The sequence below is a fragment of the Hermetia illucens genome, chromosome 2 (genome assembly GCF_905115235.1).
Source record: "Hermetia illucens chromosome 2, iHerIll2.2.curated.20191125, whole genome shotgun sequence".
Lineage (NCBI taxonomy): Eukaryota > Metazoa > Arthropoda > Insecta > Diptera > Stratiomyidae > Hermetia > Hermetia illucens.
Window position 1 is genome coordinate 95,050,115 of NC_051850.1, and position 16,079 is coordinate 95,066,193.

At 41.8% G+C, this 16,079-nt stretch overlaps 1 protein-coding gene across 5 annotated transcripts in view; it reads left to right on the forward strand.

Annotated features, from left to right (window-relative positions):
* The window catches only part of LOC119649762 (regulating synaptic membrane exocytosis protein 1), a 692,290-nt gene that overhangs the window by 562,269 nt on the left and 113,942 nt on the right, over positions 1 to 16,079 (forward strand). For all 5 annotated transcript variants that reach the window (XM_038052056.1, XM_038052057.1, XM_038052059.1 and 2 more), the window contains one exon: positions 14,909 to 15,134. In XM_038052056.1, the coding sequence (XP_037907984.1) occupies positions 14,909 to 15,134 (226 nt within the window). The remainder of the gene's footprint in view (positions 1 to 14,908; positions 15,135 to 16,079) is intronic.

Sequence of the window (16,079 nt, forward strand, 5' to 3'; positions counted from 1 at the left end):
CCAGTCGAATCTTTGACCCATATGCCACCGTGACGGTGTCTATACGGTTCGCTTATGATGGCGATTTCCATCTCAGATTCGAACGTGGCCTGCTCAAGTAAATCCTGAGCGACCCTGCAATGATTCAGGTTTATTTGAATAAACCTCATTTCCTTATTGCAGTGAGCGCCTTCCTAAATTCAGTCTGTCCGTCTGTCCGTCTGTCCGTCTGTCCGTCTGTCCGTCTGTCCGTCTGTCCGTCTGTCCGTCTGTCCGTCTGTCCGTCTGTCCGTCTGTCCATCTGTCCGTCTATCCGACTGTCCGTCTATCCATCTGTCCGTCTGTTCGTCAGTTTGTCTGTTGAAAATTTAGTGCGAATTCCCATTAAGTTCATCCTAAATCCGTAAAATTGCAGGGATTTAATATGAAGCAGCATACTGGAAAGTAGTGTACTAGTAGTAGTAGTAGTGGAAATACTACTATTATTAACAAAGTTATGGCAGGTCAAAGTTGCCTCTTTCCCGTCAAATTGCTGGATATAATGTTAATACTACATCGATACAACGTATATACACTAGGAGCTATATATAAATGGGACTATAATGACCCTAAATATTTTTACATAAAAAATCAATAAAACCCTTCATACCTGAGGCACCAAGCTTCCGGTTTTCTGAGTGCTGTATTTGTTTTAAACTTGAAATAATTTTCGACTTTCACTACAAGGCCAGATACTATCGGAAATGGACTTTTTCCATACGGTATTGTCCAGGGGAAATTAGTTCTTACGAATAGTATACAATTGAATGTTTAACCATGTACAAGTAGAAATGTAGTGTCAAGATTTCTCACATGACAAGACACAACGCATACAGGCCGCCCACAAGGCGTCCAGGTTCCGGTTTCCCAATTTCTTTGTGGATTTCTGCAGCTTCCATCACCTCGTCATTAGGGGCACATTGTTCGAGCACCGAGCTTGCCATAAGTTCAATAGAACGACCAAATCGAGAACATTCCGATCACCAGTCGATTTAGGAGTTTTACTTCTGGATACGCATTATAAGAGAATGCTGACAACAACCTCGAAAGGAACCACCATTAAATGGTCGCTTGCCTTCGCTCGCGTGCCGCTGTGACCCTCCGAGTTTGCTATGGAGCTCTTATATATTAAGTTATCGTTGGACAGGAAGAGAACAATCTTGCTGATCGGATGGCAGATAACTGGGGGTACTATGTAGGTTCAAGGCCACGTTCCAAAGAGGTGTTACAAGGTTTAGCTAATTGCGGAATTATGAGAGTTTGTCGATGAACATAAGGGACTGAGGACTCTACTGATCGCCGCGATCAATGATAAGCATGGCGCGCTTGGGATCCGATACCATGCGAAATTCTGAAAAACGCAAGGTGGTGTACGTCTTAACAAAAGGACATTTATTATTGCGTTGGTCGGGAAAGCAAAAGTTGCCACAAAGAACAACGGTCGACGTTCCAGGAGCATATACAGCATCAAGAAAATAGTTAACCGCAAATCCTTCGGCGGTTTTGCGAGCTACGTTAACCATCGACATTCACAATGATGGGGAGCTGAAGAAGTGGATGGAATACTTCAATACCAGATCCATATGTATATCCTCTCTTAAATCGGTTTTAGTTTCAGAAATGTCAGCTTAGTGGTATATGAGGTATATGAGTTAACGGGCAGAGAGGTCGAACTTGCGAGCCCTGTACATTTGCTCTAATTCTGGGTATTTTTTACAAACTATTGTTAAAAAAGTGAAGCGATGGCGGCTTTACGGCTTCTTACCAGGGCAGAGGCAAATCGTCAGACGCTGCTTCACCTCTGCCCTGGGAGCAGCGTGACCGTAGCGGCTCGCAGATGTTGAGTGCTCCTTTATATAATTCGTAGAACACGACGTGACTACGAATTATATTGAGCGCAAATCCGCCTTATTGACCAGAGCTTGGCCAGAGCTGAAATATTGTTAGTGATGTGAATAATGTATGTGAATATTTAATTTAACTCATTTTTTCATTCGTTCTACACTTTACATTTGACCTCGGTACCTTTCCTAATCGCAGCCTAAGCAGATTTTCCGAAAAATGTAGACCGCCAATCGTAACATCAATACTAGGACTAATATGAACTTTTCTCGTTACATGGTAGCTAGTTTCCCTTCCTTTAGATTATCCTGTCTCGCAAATTTTTTAAGGTTTTGTGTGAAACAAAACCTTATTAGAATCGATTCGATGTCTGTCTGTCCGTCTGTCTGTCTGTCTGTCTTTTTTTTTTTTTTTTTTCATCGTTGGAAGGTGTAAAGGTTCAAAATCTACTGCTGGCTCCTGCCAAACAGTTATGTGAGACTTCTACTCACTAAAACCACCTCCTTCCTCTTCCACTCTCCCCACGGGACTGCTATAAGCATTGCATCGTGGGGCTGGATCAGTTCTTAACTGCGGCGCATTATTGTTCGCTCCCTTTCTTGCTTTCTTCGCAGTTCTTCATGCCTTAGCTGTTCATGAATCATTTTCAGCTCAATTACCACTTGATTCCAAGCCTCCGTTGATTCCAACATAAACTCCACTATATTTCCAGGTGTTAAGCGCCTGTCTGCGATCGCCTCCAGCCTAGTTCGCTGTGCTGTGAACCTTGGGCACTCAAACACAACATGCTCCGCATTCTCAGCCACGTTACCACATCTTGGGCACCATGGTGACTCGTCGTGTCCAAATCGATAAAGATAAGCCCGATAACCTCCATGTCCACTTAAAAACTGTGTTAGCTCGTAGCTTAGTTCCCCGTGATTCCTTTCCATCCATATTCGAATGTGTGGAATGATACGGTAGGTCCAACGGCCAGTTTGTGCCTCGTTCCACCTCTTTTGCCATTTTGCGATGGATTCTCGCCGTGCTAGTTGCCGTCGAAGTACAATAGACTCACCGATTGCATACATATTGTCGTAGAGACGCCGACCTTCATCCGCCAAGATGTCTATGGGGATTGTCCCTGCCAGTACATATGCTGCTTCTCCTGATGTCGTTCGATAAGCACTGCATACCCGGAGTGCACTTAGTCGATACGCCATTCCTAGTTTTCTGCAGTTTGATTTGTTTTCCAGAACGGTTGCCCAAACTGGAACTGCGTAGAGTAGCACGGAACTAACTACCCTTGAAATAAGACGACGTCGACTTTGTCTTGGTCCACCAATGTTCGGTAGTATCCTCGAGATCGTTACAGCGATGGAAGATGCTTTAGTTGCAGCGCACTCAATGTGTTTTTTAAAGTTGAGTCTTTTGTCAATCATTACTCCCAAATATTTAAGCGACTCTTGGGAGTAAATTGTTTTTCCACCAACTTTAATTTTTACGGTCGTGTCTTTCCTCCTTTTGCTGATTAGCACTAGTTCCGTTTTATGTTCAGCAAGTGATAGACCGGACTTTTTCAACCAGGAATTGATCTCCCATATCGCTTCATTTGCATAGATTTCGATCTCGTCTAAGCGTTTTGCCACTATTGTTACCCCGATATCGTCCGCAAAACCAATAGTTATCACGCCGTTAGGAAGGCGTAGCGTCAGCACTCCGTTGTACATAATTAACCACAGTAAGGGCCCTAAGACAGACCCCTGTGGTACGCCGCACGTCATTGGGAATAATTTCTCTCCATCGTCCGAGTCGCAATATAATCTTCTTCCAAGAAGAAATGCAACAACGATGCGTACAATGTACTTTGGAACCTTTAGTTTGGTTAGAGCCTCTACGATTTTCGTCCACTTTGCAGTGTTGAAAGCATTTTTTACATCGAGGGTCACCACTGCGCAGCATTTGTCATCTTGTATTGCAGCACGAGCCAGGCCAGTCACCATGCTGATTGCATCGATGGTTGATCTCCCCTTACGAAACCCGAATTGCTTGTCGGATAGGCCTCCTTCCTTTTCCGCAACAGCGAGCAGTCTGTTTTATAATACTCGTTCAAATAGTTTACCGATGGTATTGACCAAACATATCGGTCGATATGAGGAGGGGTCTCCCAATGGTTTACCTGGCTTCGGAATAAGTATCAACTTTTGCAGCTTCCATTGCTCGGGGAATTCTCCTTCTCTGAGGCATGCCGTAAAAACTTTAGCAAACATACCTGGTGCTGACCTGGCTGCCACTTTCAGGGCGATATTCGGGATTCCATCTGGCCCTGGGGTCTTATTTTCAGCGAATTTACTTGCTGCATCAAAAATTTCCTCTTCTACCACTTCAGGGATTTCGTCGGGGTTTACATGCACTTTAGGCAGATTTGTGTAGTTCACGTCCTCTGGGAAGAGAGTGTCCACTATGTTTTGTAGTAATTTTGGACAGGTAATCGGTGGGGAGCGCTTGCCTTTCAGTGATGACATTACAGACCTGTAGGCGCCACCCCATGGATCAGAATCAGCTTCGGTACACATCCGCTTGAAATGTTCGGATTTGCTCTTCGTGATAGCTACTTGCAATTTTTTCCTCGCGTTCTTGTATTGCATGTGCAGCTCAACGAATTCAGGTTGATTTCTTCTGCGCTGGGAGCACCTCCTAGCTCTGAGCCAGTTTTTCCGACATTCCTCAATTTCTGAATTCCACCAGAAATTGGGATTTCGTCTTCGGAAAGCGCTACGCCGTGGCATAGAGGCATCGCATGCCCGCTGCAATTTTTCCGCGGCCTGTAAAGCTTTTTCTTGTGCGCTTCCCGATACTAATGTGTCATCTAGAAGTACCTCCTTGAACATTTCTTCATCGAATTTGTTAGTTACCCAGCTCATCGTTATTCTTTTTTGTGCCTTCATGTAATTCCTACGCGAGGTTTGGAAGACAATAGCCTGATGATCGCTGTGTGTGTACTCTTCGCTAACATGCCACTGCAAGTCTTTGATAAGGGTGTCACTGACGAAAGTGAGGTATACTACCGATTGTAATTCTCCCCTCCGGTATGTGTTGGCTCCCCCAGAGTTCGCAAGTACGACATTTAGACGCGAGAATGCCTCTAGCAGTATTTGCCCCCTTGCATTTGTTTTTCTGCTTCCCCATTCTTCTGCCCATGAGTTGAAATCACCGGCAATTATTTTGGGATTATAGCGCCTGGCATCAAAAGATAGTTTCTCAAGCAACAAAGTGAATTCCTCCAGCGTGAGGCTCGGGGCTGCGTAACAACTATAGATGTATATACCTCCTATTTTGGCACGTGTAAATCCGTTCTCTGGATGTTTTTTTACATCTTCTATAGCACGACTTCCGCAGCTCCATATCGCGGCTTTGCTGTTTTTGTCAGCTACCCATACTCCGCTATGAAGATTTTCATATTGTTCGCATACAATAGCTACGTCGACATTATTTTCAAACACGCTCTGGGAGAGCAGGTCTTGGGCCGCTCGACAGTGGTTCAGATTTAGTTGCATAAACTTCATTTGTGCTTATTTATGAACGCCTTTCTGAATACTGGGCAATTACTGCTTCCTGCAATGTGGGCGCTGTCGCTATTTTTCATTTCGACACAGAACACGCATTTGGGCTTTCCGTTGCAATCCTTCGCAAAATGGCCTTGCTCTCCGCACTTACGACACAGACTAGATCTGTCTTGTGAGCTGGTACAGGCTTTCGCAATGTGGCCGAACTGCCAGCACTTAAAACATTTATGCACCTGACTTTGCTCTCGTATCCGGCAAACCACCCATCCAATACGAACTTTACCTGCTGCTATAGCCTTTTTTGCTGCTTCGACAGGAAGACTTATCGACGCTATCTGTGTATCCCCGTACGCCTTCCTAAGTCGTAGCACGTTGGCCTCGCTCACTGACTGTATTCCTAATTGAGATTGCAAGGCTTCACAGATCTCCGACTTCGTGGCGATTTCATCCAAGTCTTTACATTCTATCACCACTGAATCTCTGCTCATTTTGATTGCTGCAGCCTCACCTAGTGCCACTTCGATTTTTTTTCGTAGGTTTTCGCCTACATCTTCACCCGCTTTAAGCTCCAGCAACAGATCACCTTTCTGCGTACGTCTGATACGCGTAACATTACCACTTAGTTCAGTCAGGGAGGTATCTGCTTTTACTTTACGCAAAATCTCCGCGTACGTCAGCTCGCTAGTTTTTGTTATGATCAGCGCGTCTGGCCTGGCTCTCCTTTGCAACCGTTTCTTACCTTCTACTTTAGTCCAGGTAGATTCTTCGGCGCGGTTAGTGGCCTTTTCCGGGTGGGCCGATAAGCTTCCGTCTACTGTTTTCGTAGGTTGCGCCGGAATTGGTTTCTCCTTTTTGCGTTTCGCTGTCCGTTGGGGTGATTGTACCTCTTCGTTGGGGTCTCTTTGTCGCTTATTGCGCATTGCTGAGATGTCTCTTTCACCTTGGACACCTTCTTTGTCAAAAAGCCTCTTGGGAAGAGATGTTTTCACCATAGTTTGTGTTGCTACAGTAACCATCACTTTCTGTTGGCTGTTCGGCAGTATACCTTCTTCGCGTGCTTTTACATCCTCTTTAGCCTTAAAGTACGTCGCCCTAATAGAACGCACTTGGTCTTTGATAGCGTGATGGACGTTATTTCGCTGACCAACGTACTCCATCAGATTTTGGATCATTGCTCCCAGCTGTGTGAACGCGTCAGCCTCATTTAAAGAATTGACTCCACCGCTGCTGCTCCTTTGATCCGACATCTATTTCTCACTCGATTTCGCTGGAGGCGATCGCACTAATTTACCGCTCCGCCTAAAAGGATCATTAAGGCTTAAAACCATCAAAGGCGACTCCCCACTAGCCGTTTTGCTAGTGGGAAGCCCCCCGAAATTCTCGGCTTCCTCCACTGTTTGCAGTGAAATAATTTACAAACAAATTTGTCTGTTGATTCCTACACGCTCTTGCTTTGGTTGCAGATCGAACTGAGGGCTATCCACCCGCAAATGGTTCTAAACTGGGGTTTGTTTATTAATGCTTAATGTTTCAAGAAAAAAGGGATCGTCCCGCGCTGCAGCCCGGGATTGAATCTCGATCCTGAGAAGCAGGGGCCAAACGTGCTCCCTCTAGGCTGCGCACTATCTGAAAACACGAGCTCTGCGTAGTGTAGACCACGTAATTATTTCACTTTTTAATTAAACTCAATGAAGTCGACTAGAAAAAAAAAATTCAATTCAGCACTCAGCGAGAGAGCCGAATAAAGGGAAAGAGTTGCTCCCGTTGCTATTTCGCTTTTTCCAACCACCAACGAACCAAAGACCGATTCAGGAGTCCAGTTTACGATTTTTTGTCTGTAATTTTTTTCTTTGTTTAAATAGAGATAAATAGAAAAAAAAAAGGCTTACGAGCGTAATCGAACCAGGGGCTGCCTGCCCACGAGCAACCGCGCTGCCACCCAGCTGTTCTCAATGTTGTGAAATCTGTTCCTGTGCAACTCGTTCAATGTTTTCAACTAACAGTCGTTAATGTATTGGAAAAAAAACGGCAACCAAGTGACCGGTTCAGCGAGGAAACAACAAAGAAAAAGAAGAAACACTTGCTATTTTTGTTCGTGGTTTAAATAAGAAGTGGCTCTAGATTTCACTTCATCTCCAAGCACTCGCGCACAATACACCATCCGGCAATTTTTCCGCCAAATCAACTAAAACAATCTTTGTTTTTTTCACTTCCTATGCTATTTAATTCTCACAGCGCTTTCAATTCACGTTCGTTATTATCAACGTACGCGCTCTGTCTGTCTGTCTGTCTGTCTGTCTGTCTGTCTGTCTGTCTGTCTGTCACAGCCGATTTATTCGGAAACGGATGAACCGATTATCACGAAAATTAGTAGGAGTATGTGATCTGCCGTTCCCTTTACATGCAGCAACTGACGCCATTTTGCATTAAGTTTAAGGGGGGCTCCCCATACATGTAAAAGGAGGGGGCAAAATTTTTTTTCATAAAATGTGGCCATGTGGGGTATCAAATGAAAGGTCTTAATTAGTACTTTCGAAGCTGGTTCAATATTTGATATTGGGTGAAACATAGGGGAGTGAGGGCTCAAAATATGACCCCCAAAATGTGTAACAGTTCTCGTTCTCAGAACCTATCCAAACGAAAAATCTGAAAAAAATCTCAGTAGTGCATCTCTACGAAATCTAGGCCTCAAAATATATCCGGTTCCGATATCTGCACAAATAAAGTTAATAATAGTATATTTTTACATTTTAGAAATTTACCCGGCACCCCCCTTATGTTCATCCCAGAAGTACAAAATTTGGCATGCATATAATGAAGAGCATAATGCATAATCTGGTCAAGTTTGAATAAAATCCTACTATTATTAACAATGTTATAGAGGGTAAAACTTTACAATTTTTTGTGAATTTCGTGCACTCTACAACCTGCACGACGTCATCATCACATATCAATTCGTCAATACCACAGCGAAGTAAATTCGTATAAATTGGGTGGAAAAGAATTATTTTGTTTTAGTTCTTTAAACATTTGTATATAAATGTCAATTATTCCAACGAGACATGTGTGTATGTAGGTATATAGTATATGCGTGCTAAAGAACTTTGCGGGTAGAGCCTAATTCAGATAGATATAAAAAGTAAATCGGAAATATGGGTACGATCAATTTATATACGTGCATATATGTGTACAGTATTCGAAAATAGGCAGTTTGTTTGTTTAGGGTGAGCGTAACATCTACGGCTGTAATATGTACGTATGTCTCGTAGTTTTGTAGCTGTATAGGAGTAGAAAAATGTGCGTTGAAATTTCTTAGATAAGATGAACACAAAACCTTTATACCCGAAGCACGAGCTTCCGGTATTCCGACTTGTTTGTTTTTTTGTCTGATTTAACCCAATTCTCAAAATACATACATATATAGTTTTAACACCAAATGGGTATCTAAGACTTCCCACTGTGTAACATCTCCCCCAAAGATATATTCGAATATTGTTACGTTATACATATATTCTCGTATTCTTATGCCGGATCCTTGACCAAATACCAAACTCTAATCTTTTAAATTTAAACATAGGACCCTTCGCGACCTGCATATGTCTCCAATATAAATTTCGCAACATCATCGTGGGAATCTTCACAACTGCTGAAATCCTCTTTGCCGAGTGCGGTTTAAAGTATAACTCTTACGGCTAGAGGACTTGTTACAAAAGTCTGTTCGGTTTTCTTCTCCTATTTCCGACTCCAAAGAAAGTTTACTGCGTCCCATCTAACCTTGATAAATAAGAAATTGTATGCTCTAATCTCCTCTGCCTTGCAAATCTGATTACAAAAATATATTCTATTCGTAGCTTGTAGCATTCAGGACAGCAGACACCAAACAGAATCTTTGATAGCCACAACAAAGAATCTTTTTGACGAAGAACCAATTTTTACAATCACGGACAAAATCATGTATACATATAAATTTGTGTGTACGATATTTTCTGGAGACCTTTTAAATTTGGTCTAATTCTTCCTTTGAAATAAATCCTATAATTTTGCCGAAAGATTGCTGAGATTGCCGATTAAACGAAAATTCTCCAGCAAGAAAGGTTGCCACTAGCTACGAGTTTTTTAACGTAATCACAGCTAATTCCAATATATTTGAAAACTTCCATTTAATCGCAAATTGTAACAACAGATGATACACTGTTGGTTCCCACGTAACCGATATCACACATCATGTGTGGGTTTAGTGTACGTATCCATATACATATATCTATGTATCTTATATGTGGCTGCTTTTCGGGTCACTGAGCATTCCTCTACGAAGGCAAACGTCGGCCACGTAAAAGTAATCATCATAGCAAAGCTAATCTATAAAGAGGCCCTGAGGTCAACAAATGGTGCATGAGAACTTTTCCCATATCCTCAAACCTTAAGAGTGCTCGGTGATACCTGAGCTCAAACGTGTGGTGTGTAATGTGTTTAGATTCAAAGCATGCATGATTCTCTACTTCCGAAGGATTCCAAGCAAGAAAGGAATATGGATTCAGAATAAGTACTGAACATATTAGATTGCAGTGAAATACCATATTAGCAGCAGACTTGATACGGAGATTTCGCCTGAAATATTGGTAGATCAATGGAGTAAATCTAAAGATGACTACAATTCGGAAAGGCAATTTGAAACCAAATTCAAAAACTTTTCATCTAAAAGAAGAAAATAAGAAGATGTTCATATAGTGATTAAAGTTAGCAATTTCAATTAATCACTCGTATTTCGAGCTGCAACGTTTTAAGGTCCAGGTAGTCGAATGACTCTTAAGTTACAAAGGTGAAGTTTTCTAGTGAATGACACTATAACGGCCTTCCCTGTTTGATTTCCAGTTTCGACCTTCTGCACCAGTTACTAGAAATTTTCAGCCGCGAGATGATATAGAGTGACCCTATAGGCTAATGCCATACCGCCAGCGTTACTATCGACCTTTATTTCAGTATTAGTTAGTCCTTCTAAGTGTCGCCCTACATAGTGGTTGTGGCAATACAGAAGGCCAAGATTCCCTTTCGTCCTGCTTGCTGAGTATGTGGACATGCGTGTAAAGGATTGCGTATTAGAACGCTAGTTCTAAAGTAGCTGTCCACGACCTTCTCGACTGTTTCGTTTTCAGTACGAAGGATGTCAAACGAATCAGTCTGAAATTTAAAAAAAAAAACACAGTTTTGTTTACCTCTATGCCCTTGGCATGTATCCCAACGTTACTTCCTAAGGAATAATTTCTAGACCCCCTGCAGTATGAAAAGATGGAAGGGTCCATCCGTTTCATGTGTTTTCAGCTTCAGATACTGAGCATACCTCTTAAGCTCCGGTTTTTCTTTACCCTCTATCTATTGTAGAGATGTCAGTCAGAATATTACTGGCATCCACTGTGGGATATACCATACATACACCGTATAATATAGATGTTTTTGTGATTTATTCAACTTCACCCCATTTATTGAAGTCACCACCCTCCTTCGATCAGCGTGCTGTACGTAATAATTGACCAGTTCCCATTTTGATTTGCCCTCATCTTGAATCCTATTCCACTAAGGAAATTGATGAGATGATTGTCTTAACCTGAGAGCTGGCTTCATAAATGTCAATGACGCAATCACCTTTCCGGTGCGTATAGTGCATATGTTAAGATCCGCCATGAAAATCATAAAGCTGTACATTGAATCCAAATTGTTACTCCTTTTTTAGTCCCTAGTCCATGATGCAACTAAGACTTAGGGGTGGAATTCATCCACGGCATTTTTTTATTGTTAAAATTCAGGTAATGCGTAAAGGAGCCCCAGAATAGTAAACTTTTTAAAAGTCAGAATCAACCAGCATACTTTAATTGTGGAACATATGTTTCTTTTACACCCTTTCTCCTGTTTAAAAGTGAACTCGGCTCCTCTTGATCGGTAGTGCCATTATGCTCAGTCATACGCCTGATCTGAATGCAGTTGAGAGGCTCTCAAAATACTATCTAGCGTACTAGACTATCTTTGTTTTGGCTGATCTTTTAGTCGTTTTGGAAGATGTCTTCATTAAAAGAGCCGAAGCGAGCCTGCCCGTTCTCGATCACGCTATTAAAATGTATTTTTCGCCTGCATGTCGCAATCTTTGTGTGTCCGGATAACTGAGTGGTTAGAGCACAATGCTGTCGTACAGAAGGTCGCAGTTCAAATCTCGCTGGTGGCAGTGGGATTTGTATCGTGATTTGATGTCGGATACCAGTCGACTCAGCTGTGAATGAGTACCTGCGTCAAATCAGGGTAATAATCACGGGCGAGCACAATGCTGACCACATTGCCTCCTACAGTCTAGTAGTGTACCGTTACGGTCTTGAATGAACTGCTCTAACACGCTTCAAAGCCCTGATCCAATACGGATTGTTGCGCCAACGATTATTATTATTATGTCACAATCTTTGGAGTTATTTTTCGTAATGTTTTCCTGCTCAGCTAAACATTATGTAACCTTTTCGTACCCTAGAACAAAACTTGACTCCGACCAGAGATAAACGTCCGGGCGGTGACAGCTGCTGAAACATAGAAATTTTAAAGCATATGCCCAAACAATACGTTGGCAGAGCCCTTTTTGCCATGTCTGCTAGGTGTTCAGTATTTTATTCCGATAAAAAGCACTTTTTTAAAATGTCTCTATTAAAGTGCACGGCAGTGTAGACTTGTGCTTAATTTAGCACTCCGAAAGTCAATATATCCGCCTATCATCGTTTGGGAGTGGTGCCGCTACTACTAACAAAACGGTACAGATCTACACTGCCAAGTTGGAAAATACCTCCCCAACTCAGCGTATTATGCGACTGTTTCAAAGAAAACTTCGCTTATATCTATCTGCTTCAAGACGGAAATATTGCCAGGAAACTCAGGAAAGAGTAAATCCTGAGTAACTTAGGTGCAAAAGTACGAATGAAAAGACCCCACCTCAGCCATTCTATCACAGAAAAAGGGTATTAGATCGAGCGTTCTTCCAAGATCATTAAGGGGAAAAATATTCACCCGGGGGGGCAGAAATCCAAAATTTTATCATTGGATGAATATGTAAAGAGCGAAATGGTCAGTTTATGTTGGGCCCAATACGCTTTCGTCCAAGTCAGACGAAGAACAGAACAAGAGACCCAGGATCATAATCTCTAAACTGCTAGCCATCTTCCAGCCCTTGCATGGATTATCAAAGAGTGATTACAGAAGGACCTACGCATAAGTGGCATATGAAGGTTCCAAATATCACCAATCCAGAACTAATTAGACATCATCGAAAAAAACTATTTTGCCTTTCTAACGATAATCTCTATCACCCCCATGAAAAGGTAACCACCTTCTGAATCATTCATTATATTAATGCCTTTGAAGTGGAAAATGTTATTTGCGTTTCAACTTCAGCAGAAGAACATTTTACACTGTAACGAATCATCTACTGTTTTTACTGGCATTAACGAGAAATGAGCAATTTAGTATAATCACTTCTGAGGAGCGCACATATGTGTGGCTTTGGGGGGAGGGCGAAGATATAACGCGTCAACCGCATCTAGGTGCCATCGCTCATAGATACTTGAAAGGCGCTATAAATCACCACTGGACTTCCCGAGATGCCTGCACTTCTTCTCCACTGTTATGCGTGAAGTGTTCTTGGAGTGATCCACTCATTGACCATCTTGGGAGAATGGATTCCACGGCATGGTGTACCCAGTAATGTTATTGTCACCCTTCCTAAATCACAGTGCGTACGAGTGTGAGGCCTGTGCGCTGACCAAGTTCTTAATTTGGAATTGTATTAGGCTTGCGTATTCCTGGACTTGGAGCTTTGGAGCACTATTCCATATACATATATGCAATACAGAACGAACAATAGCGCAGAAACGTCGTAGGAAAAATAATGTCGATGACAAAATTCAACCCTGGCGGATAAATTCCTCCGAGATTTTACTACGATACGTCACACGACATATTTCAGCGTCTTCTATGTTGTTCTGTTAATAGCTATTTATTTCTCCGGAATGTCCTGGCTAGAGCACGCAAGATACATATTTTGTTGACGCTATTCAAAGCCTTCTCAAAACAATATTCAAAAATGGTCTGTCAACAAAGCTTTCGCAATGTTCCTCAATTAATTCAGAGATTATTTTAGCTATTATTTTTACGACGGCAAGGTGCACCTTTCCAATTGTCACACTCAAAATGGGTGCCCTTCTTCGGAATCTTAACGATCATCCCGCCCCCTCCTGTGAGAAAGATCTTGGATTCCCAAAACTTCGTTAAGAGTCGAACAGATATGCAGACCTGACATTGCAGCGATGAATAACTCTACGGGGAGGTCGTTTAGTCAGGCAGTTTTACTGCATTTGAACACATTGATGGCCTCTCGGCTAGTTTCTCTTCATTTTGTGAGAGCGATCCACAAGCGTCTCTTTCGAGGCCGATATCATTACTTCTCTCGTTACCCACCATTATTATTACGGCCGCCAAGACCGTGCTATTCTTCTCTTCGCGTTTAGATCACAATGTCACCTTTGGGAAGCCTCCCCCTGCGTGAAATTGTTCGTTGAAAGCATCCTTCTCCAGTATATCAGAAACTCCCGTTAGTGCATTGCATTGCACAATTGCGATGCGCATTATCCTGGACCAGAATTTTGCAGTCAGAATCCTGTTAGAAATCGGTGCGCAAGCTAAGAGATTGTGCCTTGCGGTAATCGTCAGAAACAACTCGACACCGGATTTGCATCGGCTTCCCAGAGTACAAAGGAGCATTGCCATTAGTTTGGCAAAAAGGAGAAAAATACTTTCCGGGGTTCCAGCCAGCATGTCACTTCGCTTAAGTGCAACTGATCTCCTCACGATTCTTGCTCGAGAGAAGGCTAACCTTCTAACCAACAGAGCATAAGCATAAGGTTTTTAATTTATTTTTAATATCTGCTTAAAATCTACACCAGCTGTCTCTTCTTTGATGTTCTGTACTCTCGCTACTATTGTTACAAGAAAACTTCACAAATTATCCCAGAGATTCTACGATAGGAGGTAGTTCTGTCAAACAACTCTTTCACAACACGCGGACTGAATTTTCAGTAATTTAATGTGAGCTCCACTGGGCGGCACCTGTTAAAACAATGTCTTTCTGTCTACACGTCTGTTTGCTATGACGTTGAATATATAAGGACATGTAATTTTTCTCTGTGAGTATAACCGTGTGGTGTATTAAACCACATTTACCGTCTTTTCGACGATAAATATTCGCTTAGGAGACAATCAAGGGACACATTATTACTGGGCGTTAATCATTTGTTCTGAAGTGCCACTCACGACCATCCCAACATAGTTAGAAAGGTGGCTTATGATTCTTTTTTCATTTTAATATACATAAATACATATGAAATCTACCATTCGAAAAGAACTCTTATATAGAAGTATTTATTGTAATTCACGCCTAAACACTTTTCTCGGTTTTCCTTCTTTTATTTCATTTCATGCAGATCTTAGAGTGGAATGGAGTTTCTCTAATTGATCGGAGTTTTGAAGAAGTTTGTTCAATAATGGATCGAACTGGAGATGTGGTTGAACTTCATGTTGAACATGCAACAGATTTCCGAATGTGTGATCTCTTAGAAGACGGAATACCACCTGGAGGAACCGGTGGAGGAAGTCAAAGTGGCCCAAGAAAATCCGGAGACGGACCGATTGGATTAGGCTTGGTAGCAGGTAAGTACAAATGTCATTGTTTCGTCTACTTATTCAAAATAAAAATTTATACCTAAGGAAAGTAGACTTGTCGTAAGAATAGAAACTTAATCTAGGTTAATTGAAAACAGTGAATAAATCTACATCCTGACATGGGACATTCGTCACATAATACAATGAAAGCTACTTTGACAAAATAATGTTGACTCTTTTGATTCAGAATATTGAAAAAATAAAACGCCTGATTAAAGGAATTTGATACCTTCCCGCTCACACTTTCGTCACACCTTATTCAAAGACCCAGTCTATCTAGCCGAAATCTAAAACACTAAAGTCAAAATCGCTATGCATCCATCTGGCTAAATTGGAAAATTTCCAAGTTCTGTTGGTCAAGTCTTTTGGGATCTCTCACCCGTTTGAGCATCGCTACCTCATCTTTGATGCCGATATGACCTTACTCCAAGATATGTCTTACTACCGCTGAATTTAGTACTCTCTACTCTCTCTCTCTATTTCTCTCCAGTCTACATGTGTTCTGAGTCTTTTTGATGTATGCATAGATATATGCCGCTTTTCTCCGTAATTCCTTAGTCTTTGTTCTCAAATTCAACGTTGTATTTAAAGAAATAGTCATATTTTCCTCCAAAAGGGAGCCCTTTCTTCTTTTGTTCTTTTCCTTCCAATCTTCTTAGCCCTATTTCTCAAAGGGTAATTATTTTGCGATACCAGTAGACGTGTTAGTTAAAATCACTCTTACCACATACCCCTCGTGATCTGAAGTACTGGATATGAGATCAAAATGTTTATCTGTCGAATATAACAAAGTTTATGTTCCGCAAGATGCGAGCACCTTTATACCAACAGTAAACCCAGAAGCTGCAAATATAGAGAGAGAAATATTAAAGTACGCAATGACAGTACCAACCAAAGTAGAGCATAAAGGTTTTCTAAGCAGCCATGGTGATA